Below are 25,940 nucleotides of genomic sequence, written 5' to 3'. Positions count from 1 at the left end.
CAAACATACCCAATACATTTCTTTTATCGTGATCCATCTATTCACAGCCATCATTTTTGCTTGTTTTCTAAGAGCCGCGTAAATTTTCTATTATTCTTGTTCATGACCAACTGATGACATTGATGTTCGAGGACTGCTGTATAGAGGATAATCAATGATCTCTCACCATTTTCCTATAGATGTATATCGGTATGAAATTGAACTGAACTTTAGAGATTATCACATCCATTCAAACTGTTTCCTCAACATCATTGCAGATGGTAAGACAGCTGATAACACCGTCCATCCATCTCTTCCTTCGCTGGATGTAGTCAATTATACATTTGATTAAGTTGCTGTATAATAATCTGTGCATAGACCATTACTGTCTTCAGTGACTCCTCTTAGTACCTCTGCCTTAGGGACTTCTCCCTCTTGTTTTAGACTTTGTCTCCAACACCGTGCATGATATCTGCTTTTGGCTTTCATGTTTAGTAGTTTATATTGCTTCATTTCTGAAGTCGTCCTTTGTCTATTTCAGTATATCATTCTGTCTTTATCAGGCTCACTTCTTAATTTGAGGATTTTTATCTCTATATTGAATATTGCATGCTCTTCAATGATCTTGTCCATCGTGGCTTCCAATCCTTCCGCTGTTTGTCCAATGTTTTCCGTGCGCCTCTGACAGTTTTGATAAGTTTATACTCAGCCAATATTACTTGCTATCTCTGTTCTCAGTGCGTATTATGCCATTTGAGAATGTGCAAACATTTTCTGTGTGTTTGGTCATTGCCAACATATATTTTATAGCTTCATTTTCATACTAATTTGCAGGTACGATATCTGGTCAACTTTCTCCAAAACTAGCTGTTTATTTAATCAGTGATTCAGCTTCCTCTTTTACTCCGCTTCCATGTTATGATTGTTGGCTTGTATATGCTAACACCATCATTCAATGTAAGTGTATATATATTAATGTATATTTTTATAATAAAATAATCATGTAATTACTATCAGAATCTTGTCTTGTTTAATCATCGATCCTTGCATACTTAGAAAAATTCTTCATAGATTCATACCAAGATTCTGTGCAAATATTCTAACCATAACTCCCATAACATGGTCTTTAATAACTTCTTGTATAATCATCTTTAGTCTTCTTTGACATTAATGACAACTAGTTTTCATCAAATCTACAACATTATTTCTCAAATGGAGGAAATGATTTTTTGCAAAAATTAGGGCTCCATCAGAACTTATGCCTGTACCTATTTGGACTCTTCTTCCAACTCACTTTCTTCTATGGCTACTTCATCAAATGCTATATCTTCTATTATATGTTTGCTTTCCTTTGTATATGTTTGGGTTTGATATTGTTCTTGTACATCAAAATACTACACCCCAGTATGTTCATTGAAAAATGAACGGCCACAGACAGTCATTGGAGGTATCATGTCATCCTCATCAGCTACCTCAGTGTATGTTGCATTGAAAAAAGAGTCGTAAAGCATTTGGATGACACATAACTACTTATACTTATCGGACACAAATTCATGCATTTTGGTACTAAGCAGCTCACCACATTCAAATACTCTATCATATGCACACTTTATGCAAACTGCACACCGAATTTTTATCCAATCCATTATGAATATCCATTCTTAAATGCTAAATAATAACTTTGGCTTCATGTTGGGCATGCTCAATGATTGTCAAATTGGCTTGCATAACATCTGCACCACCAAATCCTTTTCAACCTGTGTCATATTAATGGTGAGCTTCTGTACAAGGGGTCATATGCAAGGGAGACTGAAAACTCTTGAATAATCTACAAAAAAACAAGTAATCTAGAGTTTAAACTTCTTAATCCCTTTAGCATAATGGTGATTCTTCATTCTCTCCATTATAACTGGACACCGTTCGAGCCAGGAAAAATTAGAAGTAGCACACACTAAAATAAAGCATTTGCAAAATTTCGTCCATTTTGGTTGCACTAGTAGTAGTCTTCAACTCATGTTTATCAAGTCCGTTTGCAGTTGCACATCACATCTAACACTTATTCATTGGTAGCCTTTTCTGTTTCTAAAGTTAGTCCTACCAAACTTGACTTGGGATTTTGCTTTTTTCTACACTTTCCTGTCTATACTTGAGAATTTTGTTTGCATTGTTTTGTTTGGAGGAGTTAAATTTGAAGATGTTGGAATCAACCAATGCCTTACGATCCCATACTTTTCAAAAAAATTATCAAAACCTGCTCTGAAGAGGTTATTTTCCTTTATCAGTCACCTCTTCTTTCTGCAGAAGCAAAAATGTGAGCTTGCAAATCTCAATTGGTTTCTAATGGATGTAACCAATGTATGGAAAATGTACTAGCCAAGAATCATAATACTGGATGATTCATACAGATTGTTTAGATGTTACATTCACAATCCCAATCCAACTATCATAGGATCTCATCGGGCATGTGCCTCTATAACAGTTTGTGGTACTAATTTATCATTCCTAATTGTATGCAAACACAGCCATTAACCTCAAAACATGCCATCTCCATCTAGCACATAGCTAACAATTACAGTTTCTCTTCGATGGTTGTATCTCTTTTGAAGAGTAGCTCTCTATGCAGTTGAAAGTTTATTAGTAAACCTCTAAACCCGGCATCTTCAAGTTGAAGACGCAATGTATATGATCTACACATTTCTAACATTCCTTGGTAGCTTTAAAACTTCTCCTTCATCTATTTCTTTTTGTTCCTGAAACATGAGATGTTTTTGAAAACATTGATCACCGATTCTGCAAATATATATTCAATAAAAAACAAAAAAGCAGGGCAAAATACTTTTGGGAAACCCCATGTTGCCATATTTTGCTCAAGTTCCTTCCCCTTCATTGCCATTGCCCTATTCATGTCCCATTAATAACCAATCCAAGAAATTCCCAAATGGGTTGACAATGAGTTAAACATACTTATTGTCCAGTAGAAGGTCTTGTGTCTATGTGAAGAGGCCTTAGGATTTAATGGCATATACATTAAGTCTTGAGGTTCCAAGCTCCCTCAATACTCACAACTCTCTAGCCCCTGCACCCTTCCTGTATGTTCTTTGTGGGTCATAGTGGGTCTGCGGATGGACTTGGGACCAAAAGGCTATGTCCTACAAGCTCAAGTCTCCATGTGAACCCACTCCCTACCGTAGGTTATGGCCTAGAGTTTTGAAACCCCAAGACTCCCTCATGTTCCTCCCCGTAATTGTTGAACCTCCAGTAGAAATGGAAGCTTGGAGTTAGTCTAAAGGTTCCAAGTGCACTTGAGGTCCCAAAACCCACCCCATAGTGCTATGTTCTCTTTAAGCCTCGGATCCAAGGAATATACTTCCATGGTCCCTAATCCCCACAAGGCCCTAACCCTTGAGTTCACCATCTCTCTATCTAAGAGAACTCCAAACCTCAGCACCAAGTTTGTGTTGTCAAGTTTACCTCAGCCCCACTCCCTATAATCTCCCTTCTCCCTATACCTATACTTCCCCTTCACAACCCAATCGACGCATCCACCTTCCTCCTAGCCCTTGTTCCCCTACCAAACATACAACTCATCTCGTATTTGTATTCCCTTATGTACTTGGTCCACAATCGCTCCTAGTACCCAAACCCTAGCTTTGCTCCTTCCCAATCCTAATTCCTTCTACAATCCCAACTCTACTTATCTTACCCCTACTAGTCCTAGTTCCTATTCTTTCTCCACTCTCGACTCCCACCCCTACAATGTATACTCCTCAAGTTCCTCCTACCAAGCAACAAAATCTCCAACCACCCCAACAACTTCAAGATTGTCATCAAAGCCCTAATTCGACCACAAGAGGCTCCTAAAGGTGTTTTCCTACCTAAACATGAATCCAAATGCATTCTTCAAATGTAGAAGATCAGCCCTCGCAAAGATCACCATTGATGCAATCGGTAGTACAATAAGCTAGATCTCATCCAATATCCCCCACGTGTTGTTTGTGTCAATACTAAGAGATCATAAATAGAAGTTTCTCCCTTATTCAAGAAGTTAGTCTCTATTATTACCAAACACCTATGCATGTGCAAGGCCACTCTAAAGCTTCAAACCACACCAATTTAGTTTATTTCAAGAGTAGCAACATTATTTGCAATCAAAAGAAAGTTATATTGTAAGTGATATTTATCATGAAATGTCTCCATAGTAGTTTTTGAAATTATTAGATAACTACTAGGGTTTCTTCATCACCACATTTGTTGGCACATATGTAATATTGGATTTGACGAATGTGACACTATTGTAAATGTATTCATGTAGGTTCTATCATGAATTATCAAGCATGATTTTCTATTGATATCACAATCTTTGTGATGCAAATACGGTAGGAGGATCCTCAATGAGGGCAGCCCAAATCATGCAAAAAAGAGTCACACAACAAAAACAAGGAACTAAGAGGATGCAAGATCCGAACTTCGCACTGTCACAGATTCATGAAATCACATACACTTGGTCAGCAACATGCAGGCTTACAGTATAGGTATACAGGCCTAATTACAGATTGAAGATCTAGACTATCCTTCAATTTGAACCTTCAAGAGTTATTCTAGTACAATACTCACTTTCTAAGGATCAATTACATCAATAAATAAAGCCTTCGCAAGTGTCAAGTCAATCAAGAAAGATTGCATTTTCCAAGGTCAAACTGTAATACCAAATATAGGTCAAGACCCAAATCATGAAGAACTCTCCTATAGAGATGTCAACCAAGAGCACAAGAACATTGTGAGATGAGCCACAAAGCTTTGCAAATCACGTATTTGCTTTGCATGAATGAAAAACTACAACTAGTTGTGAAACATGAAGAACAAATAGACCCAACCAAGAATCCAAAAGATCTCTCTTGCAAAGAATAGCTCAAGTTGCAAACCTAGACAAAGGTCAAACACGAAGTCATGAATGTACCATGAGGTTTGCAAGAGAAGACAAACCAACTTTAAAAAGATACTTGAAAAAACACAAAAATTGGTGAAACAAGAACAACTAAAAACTAATATATATTATTTTTAGTTAATGCAAGATTGCCAAAAACCAAGGATGCTTCTCCATTAGATACCCAAGGTTATTTGAAAGTGAGTCCCTCACTTTGCAAGTGCTAAAGAAAAACCAAGAGGATCTTTCTTAGCCTATGAAATCCAAGACGAATCTTCAACTAGTATGTTCTTACATTTCACGGGATATTCAAAGTATTGTTTGCCTCGCGTGCTTCTAGCAAATCTATGATCCAAGAGATCTTCAATTATATCCAATTGCTTCTTAGGAAATTATTGCTATAGTCGATCCACTATCATCACTGAATTTAGTCTCATAAAACACATATAGATTTGCCATGTTGAATAAAGGCAATCTATCATAGCATTTGGTAACTCCACCTCATATGCATTATCTTAACCAAATTTCCTCAAGAACTTACAAGATAGAAACTTTCTCATCTTCAACTTGTTCAATGTTCCAACTTGAAATTCCTTATGTCTCCAATTCTCATGTGCCTTAGCCTTATACTTTAGGTCCATGTCTTCCAAATGTTGCTTCACTTGATCATGTAATGACATCATGTGTTTTGCAAATTCTTCTTCTTCTACACTTCTTTTATCCTTGTGACTAATATCTCTCAATTCTGACACTCCTTTAGGGTTCATCCCCATAACAAATCTCAAATAGTGTCTTACCTGTACTCCTATTCATTGAATTATTATATGTAAACTCTGCCTGTGCAAGCATCAAATCCCAACTTTCAGCTTTCTCTCAAACTAAACATCTCAGCACTTTTTTCATATTCATGTTCACTACCTCTGTCTATCCATCTATTTGTGGGTGAAATGTAGAACTAAACTTCAAACTAGTCATCATCTTCTTCCAAAGTGTCCTCCAAAAATAACTAATAAACTTTGTATCCCAATTTGAAACAATACTCTTAGGTGATTCATGCCATCTCCCACCTTCCTTGAAATATAGAGTTGCCACATGTACTACATTTGTTGTCTTCTTACAGGGTATGAAATTGTCGTCTTAGAAAATCTATCCACTACCACAAACATGGAATCATTCCCTCTCTACGCCTTAGGCAACCCGAGTATGAAATCCATGCTTATGCCTTCCCAAGATCTATTTGGTATTCTCAAAGGTTTATACAAACCCACACTCTGACTACTCCCTTTTGCATCTTGACAAATCCTACAACTCTGAACAAGTTTCCTTACATCCTTAAGAATTTGAGGCCATAAATTATTCTCTTACGAAAGCCATTGTCCTATCAATACCTAAGTGTCCAACTAATCCTCCACAATACTTCTCCTTTATCAGATTGTCTCTCATAGAACCTTTAAGTATACACAATTGAGTTTCCCTTAAATAGCATCTCATCTTGAATGAAATAATCCAATCACTACTTCGGTCCACTATAAAAAAAAATTTACAGCTTTCTAAGGTTCAGCAAAATTAAGGTCATACTTTTACAATGTTAAATTCATCAAATCCTAACATTTCAACTCTCATCTCTGTCAACAAATTCCTTCTCCTACTCAAAGCATCAACTTTATTTAACACACCACTCTGCTTCAATATAAAAGTATAACTTTGCAGTAATTCAACCCATCTCTTGTGTCTTTGGTTCAACTCACCTTGACTATTCAAAAACTGCAATGCCTGATGCTCTGTATGCAACACAAACTCCTTAGGCAACAAGTCACAACTCCACTTTTTCAAGGATTGAACTATGGCATTTAACTCTTGATCATACACTGAATATCTTCTCTTTGCATCATTCAACCTCTCACTGAAACAAGCAACAAGTCTTCCCTCTTGACTCAATACTACTCCAATCACGTTTCCACCTGCACAACAATCAACTTGAAATACTTACTAAAATCAAGTAGAGCTAACATAGTCATTCAATCACCTTTTGTTTCAACAATTCAATTCTATTTGCTCCATCTGTCCACTTGAAATCCTTTTTATCTCCCCTCATTGTCCTAGTTATAGGTCTATAATCTGAACTGAAATTCCTAATGAACCTTTGATAAAAACTACCTAATCCATCAAATGACCTTATCTCTCCAGTTCTTTTAGGTGTAGGTCATTCAATAGTTGTTTTTACCTTCTCAAGATCCATCTTCAATTTATCTACCAATATCACAAATCCCAATTATACTTTCTCTTCCTTCATGAAATTACACTAATTGATGTTTAGCAGCAACTTCTCTTCCTTGCAACACTTGTCTCAAATGCAACAAATGATCCTCTTTTACCTTATCAAAAATCAAAATGTCGTCCAAATATAGAATCACAAACTTACCCAAGAATTTCTTTAATAACTCATTAATTAACCTCATGAAAGTACTCGGTGCATTAATCAGTCCAAGAGGCATTACCAACCTCATACAATCCCTTGTTTTGAATGCATTCTTCCACTCATCACCTTCTCTAATCCTAGTTTAATGATATACATTCTTCAAGTTTATCTTTGTATAATAGCTGCCTCCACTCAAATGATCCATTATGTCATCTATCCTAGGTAAAGGAAACCTATACTTCACAGTGATTCAATTTATAGCTCTTGAATCAATACACATTCTCGACTCTCCATTCTTTCTAGGTGTTATTATTGCAGGTGCTGCACAAAAACTCAACCTCTCTCTAGTCAAACCCTTAACAATTCTTGCACTTGCTTATTCAGCTCTTCATTCTCTACAAGTGTCATTTAATGTGCTGTTTTATTTGGCAAACTAGCTACTGGAATCAAATCCATACAATAATTGATACTCCTTAAAAGTGGCAATTCATCAGGTACATTATCTGAGATTATATCCTCGTGCTATATTAGCAACTCCTTGATCTCCTCTTGTTTCTCTTCAGATCCTAAATTAGACTTCTTAGAAATCAAAGAATAACACATACTTTCATTTCTCAAACCATCCAAGAATTTTCTTCCTTCAACCAAACAAAATCTAACACTAGTACAAATAACACTCTTGGGAGTCTATTCCAAAGGCAACAATACTTGTTTTATCCCATTTGCAACAATAGTATATATGTTCTTTATACCATTATGCAATGTTTATATATCATATTGTCATGGTATAGCCAACAAGATATGTCATTCATCCACAAGCATGATATCACATAGAACTTCATCATGATAAGATCCAATCTTAAATTTCAACAAACATTGTTCACTTCCCAGTACCTTATGGGTCTGTTTGGTTCTTGGAAGATGACAAGAATTGGCTTTTTCAAAATCTGGATTTGAAAATTTTTGTGTTTGTTTCAAAATTGGCAAAATGGAATCAGTATACCAGACTTCCAATTTTGCCTCAAAACCAGGTTTTCCAACTTCCTACTAGCAAGTAGGAATTGAAAATCAAAACCTGGTTATGTTTTTTAAGGAGTTAGAAAACAATAGATTGGACTACTTCTTGAAATTTGCCTTCAACTCCAAGCTTAAGCATAAAAATGTGTCTTCATACACATCTTCCGAGTGAAACAAACAATTTAAGTAAAATCTCAAAAATCAAAATGAAGATTTGCAAAACCTTGATTTGGCAAAACCAAGGTTTGTAGAAATCCCGGTTTTTTTAATTCTATGAACCAAACGGACCCTATGATTATCCTAAATCCATGCTATCTAATAGGGCTTAGGATATTTCAATCTCTGCAACATCAACTTGTTCACCAACTACTCTGAGGCTAGGTTATTTGAACTACCCTATCAATCATAACTTTGCAGCATTTACCTTTAACCTTACATCTTGTCTTGAACAAACTCTTTCTCTGCAATGGTTCTCGATCCATGTCAGAATTCTCCTTATCATCAAAACTTCTCTATCCTTGAGTTGATTTAGGGATCCAGTTGGTTCCTTCACAACAAAAACAATTCTTCCATTATTATCTATCCTCTTATTTGAATTCCCTTGGATACATTCAAAGGCTCGATGTCCTTCACCACTACACTTAAAGCAAGTTCCTCTAAACACCCTCTTATTGTATCTCATTAAGCCATTTTCTCCACCATTCCTATCAAAGTTTCTATTATCCCTTTGTTCTGAAGTATCTTCTTTATTTTTTGTCTTGGCCTTGTTATGTTCTACACAAGATCTTCCTCATCTAGTGAATATTCTTTCTCTCTATATCATCCTCCTCTTCCTCTTTTTCTTAGTTCATGCCTTTTGTTCAATTTTTCCTTAGCTTCAAGGATATTGATAAGCCTCTTCCGCACACTGCAACTTGATCAAACTGATCTCATCTTGTACAGACATCCTCAAACCATTGAGATACTTTGCAACTCATTCAACAGTATCCTCAAAATGTCCAAATCTGATGTTTAGCTTGTAGAGTCCCTAGGTATACTCCTTCGCAATAGATTCTTTCTGATTTAGGTTTTGCAACTTCCTAAACAAATTTACTTGGTAATCAGCAAGTAAGAACTTTGTCTCAACTTATTTACCATCCTATCTCAAGATTTGATTTTCTCCCTGCCTCTCCTTTGTCTATCAATCTACAAATGTTCCCACCACAATGATGCATGTCCTCTCAACTTTGTGCAAGCATACTTCACCTTATTTTCACTTGTACCTTCAAAGTCAAAGTATTTCTCCATCTCTATAAACCAATCAAGTCATTATATCCGAATCTAACTTACCATCATAGTCTAGTGGATGGAAATGTGATCTACTGTTTACCCTACTTAAGGCTGTTAGGAGTCTATCATCACCCTGATCAAGCTCTAGTTCTTCTTCCTCCATTATTTCTTCTTCTTCGTCACTCACATCATCACCATGTTGACCTCTTCTCTAGATCGTTTCAACAGCTTCTAATCATGTTGCAATCTGTCTCAACATATCCAACAAAGTTGAATTTGCATCTCTTTGTGCTCCACCTCTAGCATTTCCTCTTTGAGCCATCTTTGCACAAGTCTTCTACAATTGTGGGTCAGATCCTCACTCCACCACCCCACAACAAATACTTCTAGTGCTTCAAAATCTCAGGAACAAAGATTTTCTATCACAAGAACAAAAACTTGGTAAGATACTACTTGATGCAGTCACAGCAAGAGGATACTCAATAAGGATAATCCAGTCGTACAACAAGTGTCACAAAACGAAAACAAGGAACTTTGTACTGTCATAAATTCATGAAATCGAAAACAATTGACGAAAATCATGCATGTTTACAGAATAAGCATATAGGTCTAATTACAAATTGAAACTCAAGACAGTCCTTCAATTCGAACCTTCCAAAGTTATTATAATACAACACTAACTTCCCATGGATCAACTAAATCAATATATAAAGCCTTCATAAGCATCAAATCGGCCAAGAAATATTAGATTTTCTAAGGTGAAAATGTAATACCAAATAGAGGTCAAGACCCAAATCATGAAGAACTCCCATCAAAATTTTGAAATGAAGCATGATCTAGTAGAGATGTCGGCCAAGATAGTAAGAACAATGCGAGATGAATCGCGAAGCTTTGCAAATCACGAATTCCTTCACATGATCAAAAAATTCCAATTAGCCATGCAACATGAAGAACAAATAGGTTCAGCCAAGAATCCAAGAGATCTCTCTCGCGAAGAAACCAACCGAGGTGTAAACCCAGACAAAGGTCAAACATAATGTCAAGAACGTGCTAGGAGGTTCGCAAGAGCAAATGAGCCAACTAAAAAAGGTACCGGAAAAATGCATAAACCGGTTAAACAAGAACAATTGAAAACTAATATATATTTGATTTTGGTTGATGCAAGATTGCCAAGAACCAAGGATGCTCCTATATCACTTTGGTGTATGTAAATGCATTCTTCATTGATCCTCATTGTTTCAGCTTACTTTTACTTCAATAAGTTGACTCAATTGCCCAATGAGTAGGCATTAATTTTACAAATATTTGAAAACACTCCTTTAAACAAACAAATCATTCACCAATGGTTTGGGATTGAAAGTAGGTTTCTAAACACTTCATGATTTGATGTGCAGCCAAGGAAATATCTAAAGAAAATCTTGAAAGAATCCATTTACATTATATCATGTTGGCATATGTATAGCAACTTATTTAGTGGTATAGCATTAAGTGCCTTTGGTTTAGTGACAACCTTTGGGATCAAAAACTTGAATTTGGGTACCATTGCAATCCGTTTGTTGCATGTTTACATTTCAGCTGTAACATAGAGCTTATTTAAAGTTATCACTAGGAATAACCTCCTAAATCTAGTTCAGCCCAATGTGCATAAGGATTTACACACTCTCATCAATTGGTGTTTGACACACCACAATCTGTTGATGTGATGCAAGAGCATCTTGGGTTGCCTTGTTATCCTACTCATCTTTGTTCATTCTGCAAGTTGGAGCCGAGTGCTAGTGGTTTCCAATTTTCTGTCGTCGCCAAGTTGTTCAGTGGATGTTGAGTTACTATAGCTCTAGTGGATACCGAGTTACTGTAGCTCTAGTGGCTGCCAAGTTACTGTAGCAATCTAGTGTTGACCATGTGTTCCTTCATGTGCCGAGTGAATCTGTTGGTGCCGAGTGTTCCTGTATGTGCCGAGCAATGTCGATGTCAACATTTTTTCTTGGGCCTTCTTTGACCGAGTTGTCTATGTTTGGTTCCAATTTGGGCCGACGTTGCGCCTATTTAATTTCAGTATTGGTAGTTCATATTTGATGTGAGCCGACTTGTGGCTGTGTATGCATTTAATGTAAGGTTTAATTTTGTGATAGGGTGACTTGTGGCCACACAAGTATTTAAGGTGGTCTAGGATTGAGTTTTAGGGCACAACTTAGAGGATTTTTAAAAGTTGGAAGCATATGTGTCTGAAAATCCGAATTTGAAGTTGGATCATGGATCTTGAATATATTTTGTATCTGGCCATAACCTAGAAGGCCTTACAACTGAGCATGTATGTTGATTATGTAATGAATCAATAAAAGTGATTGCTCTTCTTCCTCCTTTGGTTGATGTTCTTTGTGTTGTGTTTCCGCTGTGTTAACTCTTGCAAGGTGGTTTGGAGCCATTTGGCCCTAGTGCTTCATTCCTCCCTGTGTCAGGTGGTATCAGAGTATTCTTCCTTGTGAAGTTTGGATTGTGTAGAACCCTAAGTGAATTTGGTTGTAGGATTGCAAATCTACGGATTTGACCTATAGCTTGCAAAGGTTTACGATCTTGCAGGAACCTAATTTGTAAAGATGGTTCAAGGTAGAGGAAATGCTAATAATGCAATATTAGATACATTGAGACAAACTGCATCCAGATTAGATGCTGCGGAGACAACCTAGAGGAGAAGAGCACATCTTGATGATGTAAGTGATGATGAAGGAGAAGCACCAAACCCTAAACCAGAACCTAAAGAAGACCAAGATGAAGCAAGATTGTTGAGAGTGTTGTCTCGAGAAAATTCAAAGCCTGTTGTAAAAGTTGCTCCTTGTGATGGAAAATTGGATAACAATGTTGTGTTGGATTGGATCTCTAATATGGAGAAGTTCGAGTATGAAAACAATCCTGATAATAGGATGGTGAAAATTGCAATTACTAGGTTAAAGGGTCATGCTTCACTGACGTGGGAGCATTTGCAAACTAATAGACAAAGGAGAAGAAAGGAAAAGATCAAGACTTAGCCAAAGATGGTAAACAAAGTGAAGAACAAATTCCTTCCTGATGATTACCAAGTTAGCTTGTTGAGAAAGATGCAAAATTTGAGACATAGAGACATGAGTGTGAATGAGCATACTAAGGAATTCTATAGGTTGGACATCAGATTTGGACATGTGGATGATAATGTTGAGAAAATTGCAAGGTACATAAATGGATTGAGATCTGGAATTCAAGATGAAATAAGTTTTGAGAAATTGGAAAGTGTGGAAGAAGCATACCAATATGCCTTGAAAGCTAAAGAGATCTTGACAAAGAAGCATGAACAAAGACAAAGAGGTAGAGGTGGTAGATTCCAGAGAGGCACAGGTGGATCTTATGGTGAAGGTGGCAGATCTGATAATTCTATACAAAATAAGGGCAAATCTAAATGGAAGAATGATGACAAAGGCAAGACCGAATAGAAAGGTGGTAATTCTTACCAAGGAAGAGGTAATACTTATTCTAGGGGTGGTTTTCATGGTAATTGTTTTAGATGTGGCAAAGAGGGACATAAATCCTTTAAGTGTAGATCCTCTGAAAGTGAGCAAGGTAACAGAAATGTTGTGATTCAAGGAGATGACAAGGGTTCACCAAGTGGACCTAAGGCTAGAGAAAATCTTATGGTGAGAAAAACCTTATATAATAAGGGAAGTGATGAGGAACCCATTTAAAGGAGAAGTCTTTTCAAGACCAGATGTAAGATGGTTGGAAAATGTGCAAGGTGATCATTGACAGTGGAAATTCTACAAATTTGGCACCAAAAGAGTTGGTTAGAAAGTTGCAGTTGCAGACGCTGAAGCATCGTAAACCCTATCATGTTTCATGGATCAAAGATGAGCATAAGATATTGGTAAGTGAGCAATGTCTTGTGAACTTCAAGATTGGACATTACTTTGATGAAGTTTTGTGTGATATTATGCCTATGGACTGTTGTGATATTCTATTGGGTAGACCTTGGCAATATGATAAATTGTTGTACATGATGGAAGATTGAATCAATATACTCTTTGGGTGAATGGGAGAAAGCTTATTGTTGCCTTTGATCGAAAGTCCAAATGAGTTAATTGTACTACCATAAGAATATGCATTGTTAATGGAAAGCAACTTGAAAAGGAAATGAAGAATGAAGTATGTTTTGCTATAATTCCTAGGAAGCCAAGTCATGCTAGTAGCAGCCGACTGTCAAAAAACAATGGTGACCGAGCAGCAAAAACCGATAAAAGTCGAGTACCAGCAGAAATTGAAAATTTGCTAAATGAATACAAGGATATTGTTGCGAAGATATACCTAATGGTTTGCCTCCAATGAGAAGTAAAAGTCATTGTATGGATCTAATTCCTGAAGCTAATTTGTTGAACAAAGCACCATATAGATTGACACCTACAGAGAATGAAGAACTTAACAGACAAGTGCATGAATTGTTGCAGAAAGGTTTGATTAGAGAAAGTTTGAGTCCATGTGTTGTACCTGTTGCATTAGCACCGAAAAAGAATGGAGAATGGAGAATGTGTATTGATTCCAAAGCTATTAACAAGATCATAGTGAAATATAGGTTTCCTATGCTAAGGATGGATGACATAATGGATTGTTTGAGTGGAGCAAGGTATTTTACCAAGATTGATTTAAAGAGTGGTTATCATCATATCAGAATCAGAGAAGGTGATGAGTGGAAGATTGTTTTTAAGACAAAAGATGGTTTATATGAATGGTTGGTTATGCCTTTTGGTTTGACTAATGCACTTAGTACTTTCATGAGGTTGATGAATGAAGTTCTAAAAAGACTTTTGGGTAAGTTTGTGATTGTTTATCTAGATGACATTCTGATATTCAGTAAGACTAGGGAAGAACATCTTGAGCATGTTAGACAAGTATTGCAAAGATTGAAGGAGGAGAAGTTGGTGATTAACTTGAAGAAGTGTTCTTTTATGCAAGAGGAGATTCTGTATTTGGGATTTGTGATTTCAGCTTATGGTTTGCGAATGGATCCTGAGAAGGTAAAAGCAATTTTGGAATGGCCTACACTTGAGAATGTGGGTGAGGTAAGATCATTTCATGGTTTGGCTAGTTTTTACATAAAGTTTATAAGGAATTTCAATTCTATTTGTAATGCTATGACTGAGACAATAAGAGGAGATAAAAAGGAATTTAAGTGGACACATGGAGTTGATAAGAGTTTTGAGACTTTGAAACAAAAGGTTGTTGAGTTACCTGTATTGGCTTTGCCTAATTTCAATAAGGTATTTCAAGTTGAATGCGATGCAAGTGGTAGTGCAATAGGAGTTGTATTAAGTCAAGAAGGTAAACCTATTGCTTTCTTTAGTAAAAAGTTGGATGATGCTAAAAGAAAGTATTCTGTGTATGAGCAAGAGTGTTATGCTATTGTTCAAGCATTGAAGAAGTGGAGACATTATTTGATTCCTAAAGAGTTTGTGTTGTATATTGATCATAAAGCTTTACAATACTTGGGAAGTCAACATAAATTGAATCAGAGACATATGAAGTGGGTTGAGTACTTGCAGAGTTTCACATTTGTCATTAAGCATAAGAGTGGAGTTATTAACATAGTTGTTGATGCATTGAGTAGAAGACGTCCTTTATTAATTGAAATGAAGGTTGAAGTTCTTGATTTTGATGACATGAAAGATTTGTATGATACTGACCCTGATTTTACTGAGGCGTAGAGAGAGTGTAGAGCACCAAATCTAACAGATCATAGAAGTATGCTGAGTATTTTATTCAAGAAAGTATGTTCAAAGGTATTCAGTTGTGTACTCCTAGAAGTCCTATGAGGTTGAATTTGATTAAGGAAAAGCATAGTGGTGGATTGGCTGGACATTTTGGAGTTGATAAGACATTGAGTTTGCTGAAGGATAAGTATTATTGGCCACAAATGTATAAAGATGTTCAGAAATTTGTGAAGAGTTGTGGAGTTCGTCAAGTTGCAAAAGAAGTAATTCAGAATACTAGTTTGCATACACCTATTACTGCTCCTAAAAAACCTTGGAGGGACATCAGTATGGATTTTGTTCTTGGATTACCTAAGACAGTGAAGGGGTATGATTCTATATTTGTTGGTGTAGATAGATTTTCTAAGATGGTTCATTTCATACTATATAAGAAGACATTAGATGTTGAGCATGTTGCTGAACTTTTCTTTAAAGAGATTGTAAGATTGCATGGATTACCAAAAAGTATTATTCTAACAGAGACAGTAAGTTTGTTGGATATTTTTGGAAGACTTTGTGGAAGATGTGTACTGAGTTGAAGTTAAGTTCTGCATTTCATCCACAGACAGATGGATAGACAAAGGTTGTGAATAGAAGCTTGGATAATTTGTTGAGATGTTAAGTTGGAGATAAGCCAAGTAATTGGGAAGTAGTGTTGGCAAAAGCTGAGTTTGCATATAATAATTCTATGAATAGGAGTATAGGGAAAACACATTTTGAGATTGTTACTGAAATGCAGCGTAGAGGTATATCAAATTTGAGAAATGTTGCTCATGAAGAAAAGAGAAGCGCTGCAGAGGAAGAATTTGATGATTTTATGGAGTCTTTGCATGAGGAAGTGAAGTTGAAGTTGGAACAAAGTAATCAAAAGTATAAGGAGAATGCTGAAAAGTCTAGAAGACATCGTGATTTAAAATTGGTGATGAGCTGATGGTTCATTTGAAGAAATGAAGATTTCCTGTTGGAACATACAATAAGCTAAAGATGAAGAATTTTGGACCTTGTAAGATCATGAAGAAGTTTAGCAATGGTAATGCTTATGAAGTTGAGTTACCTGATGACATGGATATATCTCCTATATTCAATATTTCTGATTTATATAAGTATCATGAGTCAGATGATGAAGTTGTTGTATCAGAAGATTATCCTAAGAAGCAGATTGAAGAAGCTAAACAGATATTGGATCAAGGAGTTGGCAAGAGTACAAGAGGAAAAGATTCCTATGAATATTTGGTGAAGTGGAAGACAAGACCTATTGAAAATGCTTCATGGATTTCTCAATCTGAGTTGGATTCAGCTCAGGTTGTGACATCTCAATGACTCAAGAGAATCATTTCTTTCAACCCCAATTGTCTGATGCAGAAGCATCTTGGGTTGCCTTGTTATCCTGCTCATCTTTGTGCATTCTGCAAGTTGGAGCCGACTGCCAGTGGTTTCTAATTTTTTGTTGCTACTGAGCTGTTCAATGGATATCGAGTTACTATAGCTCTAGTGGATGCCAAGTTACTATAGCAATCTAGTGTTGATCAAGTGTTCCTTCATGTGTCGAGTAAATCTATTGGTGCCGAGTGTTCTCGTTGGTGCTAAGTGTTCTTGTATGTGTCGAGCAATGCCAAGTGTCAACATTTTTTCTTGGTCCTTCTTTGACCGAGTTGTCTGCGTCTAGTTCCAATTTGGGCTGACCTTGCGCGTATTTAATTTCGGTATTGGTAGTTAATATTTGATGTGAGCCAACTTGTGGTTGTGTATGCATTTAATGTAAGGTTTAATTTTGTGATAGGCCGACCTGTGGCCGCACAAGTATTTAGGGAGGTCTAGGATTGAGTTTTAGGGCAGAACTTAGAGGATTTTTGAAAGTTGGAAACACGTCTAGAAATCCGAATTTGAAGCTGGATTGTGGATCTTGAATGTATTTTGTATCTAGCCGTAACCCAAAAAGTCTTACAGCTGGGCATGTATGCTGATTATTTGATGAATCAATAAAAGTGATTGCTCTTCTTCCTCCTTTGGTATTTGTTATTTGTGTTGTGTTTCCACTATGTTAACTTTTGCAAGCTGGTTTGGATAGCTGGGCATGCCCTTTGGCCCTAGTTCTTCATCCCTCCCTGCGTCATGATGTGATGTACTTACTTACCTTCTTGAAGTCAACCCTTTGCCTTGAAGATGAAACTGAGTTCTGAGATTTTGCAACAGCAAATTTGGGTCCCAACACAGTTGGTACAGTTTGTATTTGTCAAAAAGATAAAGGTTTAGCTTAAAAACTGCACACAATGTGAAAATTCCATAGAAGCGAACAATACAACCACATTTTTGTTTACAGCTTTTGACCATTTTTTACCTCCTCAGAAACAACCATAACCCCTAGTTGTTTGGCAATTCCTTTTGGTCTCCGAACAACCTAGCCTAAATCCAAATCAATTGCTTCCCAATTAAGTTGCCATTTATTTTTTTGATATAAAACTATTATTTTAAACTACTGATTTATCCTGGGAACAATTTCTGCTGCAATGTCTAAGCCTGTTTTCCAGCTAAGGCAGCATCTGTCTATCCAATATTTTTCTATACTCAGCATCCATACCCTCTAAGACAAGTTATTCTGCCATCTATGTAATCTTTGATTTAGTTTGCACTTTCCACTTTTCCCAAAAATAAATTAAAAAAATACCAGTTTATTTTAAAGTTTTGAGCTACTATATCACACTTTTGGGAGACTTCGGTTTTCCAGTTAAAGCTGTTTCCAGATGTTCAGTTTATTGTCCCAGAAATATTTTATTTGAGTTATCCAGTTCAGATCACACTTGTATCTATAAGAATTAGTATGGATCACGCTATTTTTCTAGCAGATAGATCTATTATTTGTTCCAAAGTTTTCAGCACTTGCATAATCTCTCCATTTTCAGGAGTTGGTTTCTGCTCAGAACTAGAGACTTAGTTCTGTTTTAGTTTCACATTTTTTGTTCAGTTACAGCAGGTGTCTTAGTTGAGTTCAGACCAGGTAGAATTACTTTCTAGATCCTGGTAAGATGTAAGTCTTCACAAATGGCTTATATTAATGCGGTCTTTGTTCCAATTCCTTTTCCCCAATCACTCTCTTTAAAAATTATGATCACTTTCTCCATGTTGATCTCCAACTCATTATTTTCTTTTGCCAAAAACCCTGGTGCACAAGACATGATCTCATAACACAGAATTACTTTCTAGATCATGAAATACAGAGAAGATTAAACTAATGGCTTATATTAATGTGGTCTCCATTTAATTTCCTTTCCCCCAATCACTCTCTTTGAACATTATTATCTTTCTCCATGTTGCTTCTTCAACCCAGTATTTTTTTGGGATACACAAACATGAATTTCATAATCTCCTCAGCCAAGTACATTGTAGTCCATATTCTTGTAGGATTATTTTTTATTCTCCACTTCTTGCAATGTGTGGTCTTGAATAGATTAATTCCCTAATTAAATAAATCTTGCAAATGAGAAATTTCTTGCTTGAAAGAATTTTGCACATGGAAATTTTCTTGTTTGTTTGACTTCTGTGACTGCAATGTGTACCCTTCAACTGTTTGATTCCATACGTTTGAAATCTCGGACAAGAGCATAATTTTTCAATTATTGAATTCTGCAAAGGAATGTGTATGGTAAATGAAACCTGAACCATATTTATTTTACTTAAAGATGCTGATCTAATCTGGAGGATTTTGCAGTTAATCAAGATGGTCAGACCTGCTGCGATACACAATTGACACAGAAAAAGAAGCATGTGCCTCAAACAATGTGGAATATGTTGGTAAATATCAGCAACAAGCTGCATTAAAAAATTTCATACAAAAAGCATCTCTCTCTAAGGCCTATCCTCCAGAATATTTTTCTTCTAACCTCTCCTCTACAAGGTTTCTCTCCAGTCCTCTAATCAAGATTAGCGTCAACAGCCTTCATATAGAGTACTCATGTTAATTCCAAATCAACATCAAATGAAACAACACTATTTTTTTTCATTTATTTCATATTTGAAGAATAACTGCAAACAAAAATGAATATATGTTTCATTACTTACTTCAGTTCTGTGCACACTGACCATTCTCTGGACAGTACATATAAGAGCCTTAGAAACTTAGAAATGATCAACTCCACTCTACCCTGTCAAAAATTGTAGAGTTCACTGCAGGATGGAATTATAGCATTTAGAAGGCAAGAACTGTCCATAGAACTAACTACACCCAAAAACCAATCAAATAAGTTTGACAGCCCCAATGGCATAACATTATTCTGAAGAATATAAGGTTATTTAATTATAAAGAGACCTCAAATTACAAATTATACACTAACTTCTCACAAATTTGTATTAAGATGGCTTGTGGGTTTATTGGAATGTGAACTGTGTTTAGGCCCAAGTTTTGTAAACAAATAATGAAAGTTCTACAAAAATACTAAATATTAAGCATTCCATAATAAAGTCTTTGATGCTTAAGATACACTGTTGACGCTGAATAATGTATGGACAGGTCACTTAAATCAAAGATAACAGCACAAGTTTCCACAGAGGTAGAATTGAGCTGTGAGGAGGCAAACAAGCAATTACAAGGATCTCTTAAAAGTGGCATAGACCATCTAATGAAATTATAACAACTAAGTGATGCTTAAGATACACTGTTGACACTGAATAATGTATGGACAGGTCACTTAAATCAAAGATAACAGCACAAGTTTCCACAGAGGTAGAATTGAGCTGTGAGGAGGCAAACAAACCATTACAAGGATCTCTTAAAAGTGGCATAGACCATCTAATGAAATTATAACAACTAAGTGATGGTTAATAGTGGTTAGTATAAGTATATGTATAACCCTTTTTTTTTGCCACCACTTGATTTTTTAGAATATCCTAATGGCTAGCATGCTCAAGGAAAAGATATTTCTACTACACTTCCTAGTATTTATAATGTCCCCGAATTACGAATACCCAAATTTTGCCCAAGGTCAATATTTAATCAAAACAAGTAGGGTTTACAGATGCCTTTCCCTTTAACTGAGACCCTGCAAACAAGTTAGAAATCATTCACAAAAATAATTCATAAAATAGATCCCTTTAAATAAAAATACACAAATATTGGAGTGTAGATCTAATCACTAGATTACTTAAATCAATATAAGAAGACTCAACCATAGAAGAAATAAGATAGGGTGACTTCTTAGGGTTCTTTAGAGACACTCTACCCTAGCCCAAAGAGTAGATATACACTTTGCCTCTTGTGGCTCCTACTATTTACATGAGGGGGTTTACCTAGTGAGGTATCCTATAGTCGTTCCCCTTAATCTTGCCACTCATATCCTACTTCCAATAATTGAACATCCTTCACGCATTTGTTTACCATTATCGAGGGCATGGGTATTCACAGTAGGGTGCCCAGAAAGTCCATCCTTCCTAAGCCCAAAGGCAGCACTATTTGAACTCCTTTGACCCCATGGGACTCCTTAATCATATACCATGAGATGGCATGCTTAAAGGTGACCCCATGACTATTCCCCTGCTTGTAATCTCTCATTTCCCAACATTCCCAGTAGGATGCCCTAAAAGTCCATCCTTTCTAAGTCGGCATTACTCTAGTTTTCTATTGTGATAAAAAATGGGCCCAAATGTGAATGATATGAATGAAGGTGTTCCCATTACCTTTTTTATTCCAGCATTCAATAGGTACTGTGCAATAGGATGTAAATTGGATTTGGATCTACAAGAAGCACTTAAATTGGAACCGACCAACAACTAGAACAAAGTAAGCCAATGTTCATGTGAGCTATCCTATTTTTGTCTCTGCATCACCCCATCTTTATGTAATAAGAAGTCTAAGCATTAGCTTTTTCCTCTTCTTTCTTATAGGCTTATGCCCCTGCCTACTACTATACCTTCACAACCTATGCCTTTCGTCTTTCTATTCCGACTGGTGTATCTACATATTTTGCTAGTAGATCCTTTAGTTAAGGGACAAGATGAGAAATTGAAGAAAAAACAAAACCGGAATTTCCACTATTGGTTACAGAATTGAATTTCAAACGGTGTCTAGATAAGTATTCGTACTTGGGACTAACGGTTCAACACTTGGTGGCTCTCATGAGAGAAAGGGTGTTATTATTGGTTATGGGACTTCAAAACTTTGGTTGGACCTGCCCTAAAATTGTAGGGGTTGGATCATGTTACTAGGTAGATTTAATCAATTGCTTCAACCAACAGGCAAGGATGCCATTAGTTAAACAAAGTAAATAGCATAAACTAGACCTGGAGCCAAATCTACCACGGGTCATGTATCAATTGGGTAAATAGCTTTTGCATCTCCTACCCGTCTAGTAGTGAACTTTATCTTTACTACTAGATTTGCGTTGAAAGTCCCTACAAAAAAAACATTCATTGTTTTCAAACTACAAATCAGTTCATTGGGAATGCCCATAAAAATTGTATGGGCTAACATAAAATTGTAGGGTGAAGGTGCCCTATTGCTATAAGGCGTGGATGGTACTTCCTTTTGGATGACCTAGTTAGGTCCTATTGTGTGGTTTTCAAACCATCGCCCCACTGAAAATCATTTGAAAACGGGGACCCCCTCTCTTTTGCTTTAGTTAGTAGGAGTCTTTGTCTTAGACGGTTTTGGTTGGCAGCATTTTTTTCAGGTCTCCAAGTCCGGGGTGAGTTTGAACAAATTTTGGTTTCAAGTTTGTGCAAGCATTTTTTATGTCACATAGAGGAATTTTCATAGCCTAAGTCCAAGAGGAGAGTGGAATTTTAGTTTGGGAGAGATGGGTCTCTATTTTTGAGAAGGGGGACGAAGTTTGGAATTTTCCCTCCGAGGTAAATTTCACATCTTCGGAATTTTCCCTCCTGGGAAAATTTCGCATCATCTGAAATCTCCCTCCTAGGGAAATTTTGCATCTTCTGAAATCTCCCTCTTGGGGAAATTTCGCATCTTCCGAAATTTCCCTATCTCTTCATTTCTCCCAAAAAATCCCAAGACTCAAGCCTTTATTCAATGGCAACTTTAAGCATTACAATTTTAGAACAATAAGGGGAGGGAATTGATAATTTTCCAAAGGATTTTTCTCCCGAGGAAATTTTACATCTTCTGAAATCTCCCTCTTGGGGAAATTTCACATCTTCCAAAACCTCCCTCTTGGGAAAATTTGGCATCTTCCAAAATCTCTCCAGGGGAAACTTCAAATCTTCTAAAATATCCCCAAATTGAATCTCCCAAGTTTTGTCATTGTCTAAGGCATTAGAAGATAGATTTATGGCATGAGGGCAACACCTTCAACAAGAATAGAGCAAAGGATCGCCAAGGAATGTTCAAATGAGATAATTTTAAGGATACCACCTCTTGGGGAAATTTCGCATCATCCGAAATCTTCCTCTTGTGGAAATTTCGCATCTTCTAAAATCTCCCTCTTAGCGAAATTTCACATCTTCCGAAACTTCCCCAAGCAATTATCATTCTTTGTTAGTCGTCAAAACCATCCTACCTCTCCTCAAAACAAAACAAAACAAAAAATTGAAAGTGACAAAAATTAGAAAGAATAGCATATGGTTTTGGATTGTGATGAGATTAAAATTGGCCTCAACTTTGCAAAATGGTTGGTTTTAAATTGGGATGAATTTTGTTCATTATTGAGGTGTTTATATTTTTAGATTTTTCACAAACTTAATGTTTTCTCCTTTTTTTTGCAGGGTGAATTCGAGAAGGACAAAAGCTAAACTGGAATTCATTCCAGGAACAACTTAGAAAATCATAAGCATGAAGGACAAAAGCTAAACTGGAATTCATTCCAGGAACAACTTAGAAAATCAGAAGCATTGCTAGTATGCATACCCGCCATCATCATGTCAACAAAAATCTACAAGGAGAAGCTAGAGGGCGAGGTGATTATCAAGACCTCAAAACTTCAAGCGGATGCTACAAGGAGATGGCTCAATCCTAAGGACTCAAGTGAGAAGGAAGCATTCATGGTGAAGCCATCAACCCACAAAGTCAGATTGCAATCAGGAGGAAATTCAAGAAAGCACAGAGGATCCATCTACATGAGTACATATTCAAAGAGAACCAAGAGAGATCAAGTTCACAAGTTCATGAAGGTTCAAGCGATCCAAGTCAATTCCATGAGGAAATTCCAAAGGATGATGACTTGGCAATTGTTTGCCTCCTCCAATTAGAAAATTTCAGTTTCAAGCACAATCAATTAAATCATGCCGAGTGTCCTATTTTCTCATTGGCTATCAAAATCATTGTAATTTTCTTATTGGACCATGAATTGGTGCCTTCATGTAATTGGTTGCAAATTTGGCAACCTTAATCAAGGTTTGTGGTACGAAATCTTAGCCCTTGATCTTGAATCGATCTTGGCCCTTCATTGTAATTGAGCAACTATAAAAGGCCAAGGCCTTCTCATGTGTGATTCAATTAAATGAGATGAGATTAGATTAGAGCTAGGAGGAAAGATTAAAGAGCTCAAGTAGAGTAGTATTTGCTTCAAGTAATTTAGTTTAATTGAATGAAAACAAGTGTGGATTTTTTTTGTATGACTCGAACACCAGGCAACTAGCATTTACGAATTGTAAGAGTGCCTTGTGTGGTAAGTCGATGAACATTGGTACTTAACTTCGATTGGTAGTGAGCCTTTAGTTTATATCCATTTGGTGGTATGAAAGGGGAAGTGTCAATATGAAAACCATTTAAGCACACCTTAGAAGCTTGCACTAGGGGAGTCGAGTCCCTGATTAACGTCCATCTAGTAGAGTCCAAGTCGTTCACAGGACCTTGCATTCGATATTAGGAATAGAGGTAGTAGTTAGAAGTAAGGAAGTTAGAAAAGAGTGTCGAAAGCAAAGAAACAATATTTTAATTGCAAATTGTGAAACTTCATCTTTAGAAGGACGTTGTCAAGACTTGAGAAACAATGTAAGTCCCAAAGTGTTGCCAATAAATCACATCATTTCCACTGAGCGAGTATCCACAGTAAAGGAACCTTGAAGTCGTTTTGTGATCTTACTTTGCAAGCTTAACATGAGAGATGACCTTATATCAAGAGAGAATTGAGTGTTTGGTTTAAGTATTTGATTCTATAAATTGTAGTGGAACAAAACTCACATCAACAAGTCCCTCGGTCTAGCTGCCCTTTACTCTATAGTGGTTTCATCATGTGGAGAATTCAAACATTGCCATATAGTAGCGGTTAACATTCTTCATTATATAGCTATACTTTACCATCCTCTATGTGTTTCCTACTATGGATTCGCATCTTCAATAGTGGGTGCTGCCCTTACACCCCCTTCTAAAACATTGCATGCACCTCTTGACTGGATTAACCTTCTCTCTAGGCCTCCCAATGCATTTCAGGTTAACTATTTCCTCTTTGAACCATTTGGGTTGGGGAATACTATCTAAGAACCAATGGGGCATCCTATCCTCACCCATGCCCCCTTTTATTGATTGATATCGTTATCTGGCTATGTCTTGGATGAGTGTCTTTTTTCCCCCATTAGACTATCCACCACTTCCTCCCACTTTCTCATTTGGGTGAAAAACTCCCTGCTCATGCTTTGTAACTATAATTCCTTTTGCCTTTCATTAATGAAATACCTATTTGCCTATTTTTCTATTTAGCTATCTTGTGCAAATCTTTGCCCTGTGTTGGATGTTTCTTTTCTATGTTCTTAGTTTGCATGTTGTGTTTAATATGCTAATAAGTCTTGTGTTGTGAAGATTTTCTTCCTTTTAGCATTTTATTAGTTTCTAATCTGCATACAAGTTCTTTGAAGATAGATTAGAGATTAAAACTGTGTAGTTGGGTGTTTTGTTCATAGGTAGAGATAGGTACCGAATTTCAATCTAGTGCATTACCTCCATTGCCCTTTCAACATTTAAATTCCATTCACTCCTACATTTTCCCTCAAAGTTGTACTTAGGTGCATCTTGATAGTAAGGAAGTTGTCCTTCTCCAGAGATTTGGCCTCAAAGCGCATGTACCACACTTCAAGGTTGTTTCCATGTTACACAAGGTTGCTTGAGGGTCATACCTCAAGCATTGGTGCAAACTTTTGTGACAACAGTCACAATAAAAAAAGGCACTCTTTACATCCATTTGATGAACTTTGCAACGATATGTTGCAAGTACACTTAATACAAGTTGGATGAAATTCATCTTAGCAACTAGTGTAAAAGTTTTAGAGTGGCCAATACTGAGAACCTAGAAGAATTCTTTTGCTACCAAGCGAGCTTTACACTTATCAACTAACCCATTTAATGCAAATTTTGTTTGACAGATCTACTTGCATTAAAGAAGTCTCCTTCCCTTAAGAAAAGGGACTAAATCCCAATTGTGATTCCTTCCCAAGGAGCTGAACTCTTCTTACATTGCAGCATCCCACTCGAGAAGACCTAAAGTTTAAATAAAAATTGTGGATCGAAAGCTAAAGCAATAAAGAGATGCGGAGCTTTTTGATATTGTGGCCTTGTTCTTCTAGTATATAATTGACCACCAACCCTATCCCCAACTAAATCTAATGTTTGTTAAGCCCAAAGAAGTGT

At 36.5% G+C, this 25,940-nt stretch overlaps 1 protein-coding gene across 4 annotated transcripts in view; it reads right to left on the bottom strand.

Moving 5' to 3' along the window:
• Positions 1–25,940, bottom strand: part of LOC149577910 (uncharacterized) — a 47,564-nt gene that overhangs the window by 6,036 nt on the left and 15,588 nt on the right. For 2 of the 4 annotated variants that reach the window (XM_089826461.1, XM_089826467.1), the window contains exon 2: positions 19,433–19,537. The exons of 1 other annotated variant lie outside the window; for it this stretch is intronic. Coding sequence is in view for 2 of the 3 variants with exons in the window: in XM_089826467.1 (XP_089682593.1) it covers positions 19,433–19,456 (24 nt within the window). In the remaining variant the exon portion in view is untranslated. The remainder of the gene's footprint in view (positions 1–19,432; positions 19,538–25,940) is intronic. One more of the 4 variants, XM_089826475.1, reaches the window with a different exon arrangement.

Source organism: Cupressus sempervirens, chromosome 1 (genome assembly GCF_028749045.1).
Source record: "Cupressus sempervirens isolate cs-2001-9-10 chromosome 1, ASM2874904v1, whole genome shotgun sequence".
NCBI classification, from domain to species: domain Eukaryota; kingdom Viridiplantae; phylum Streptophyta; class Pinopsida; order Cupressales; family Cupressaceae; genus Cupressus; species Cupressus sempervirens.
This window is presented reverse-complemented; position numbering and strand designations above follow the sequence as displayed.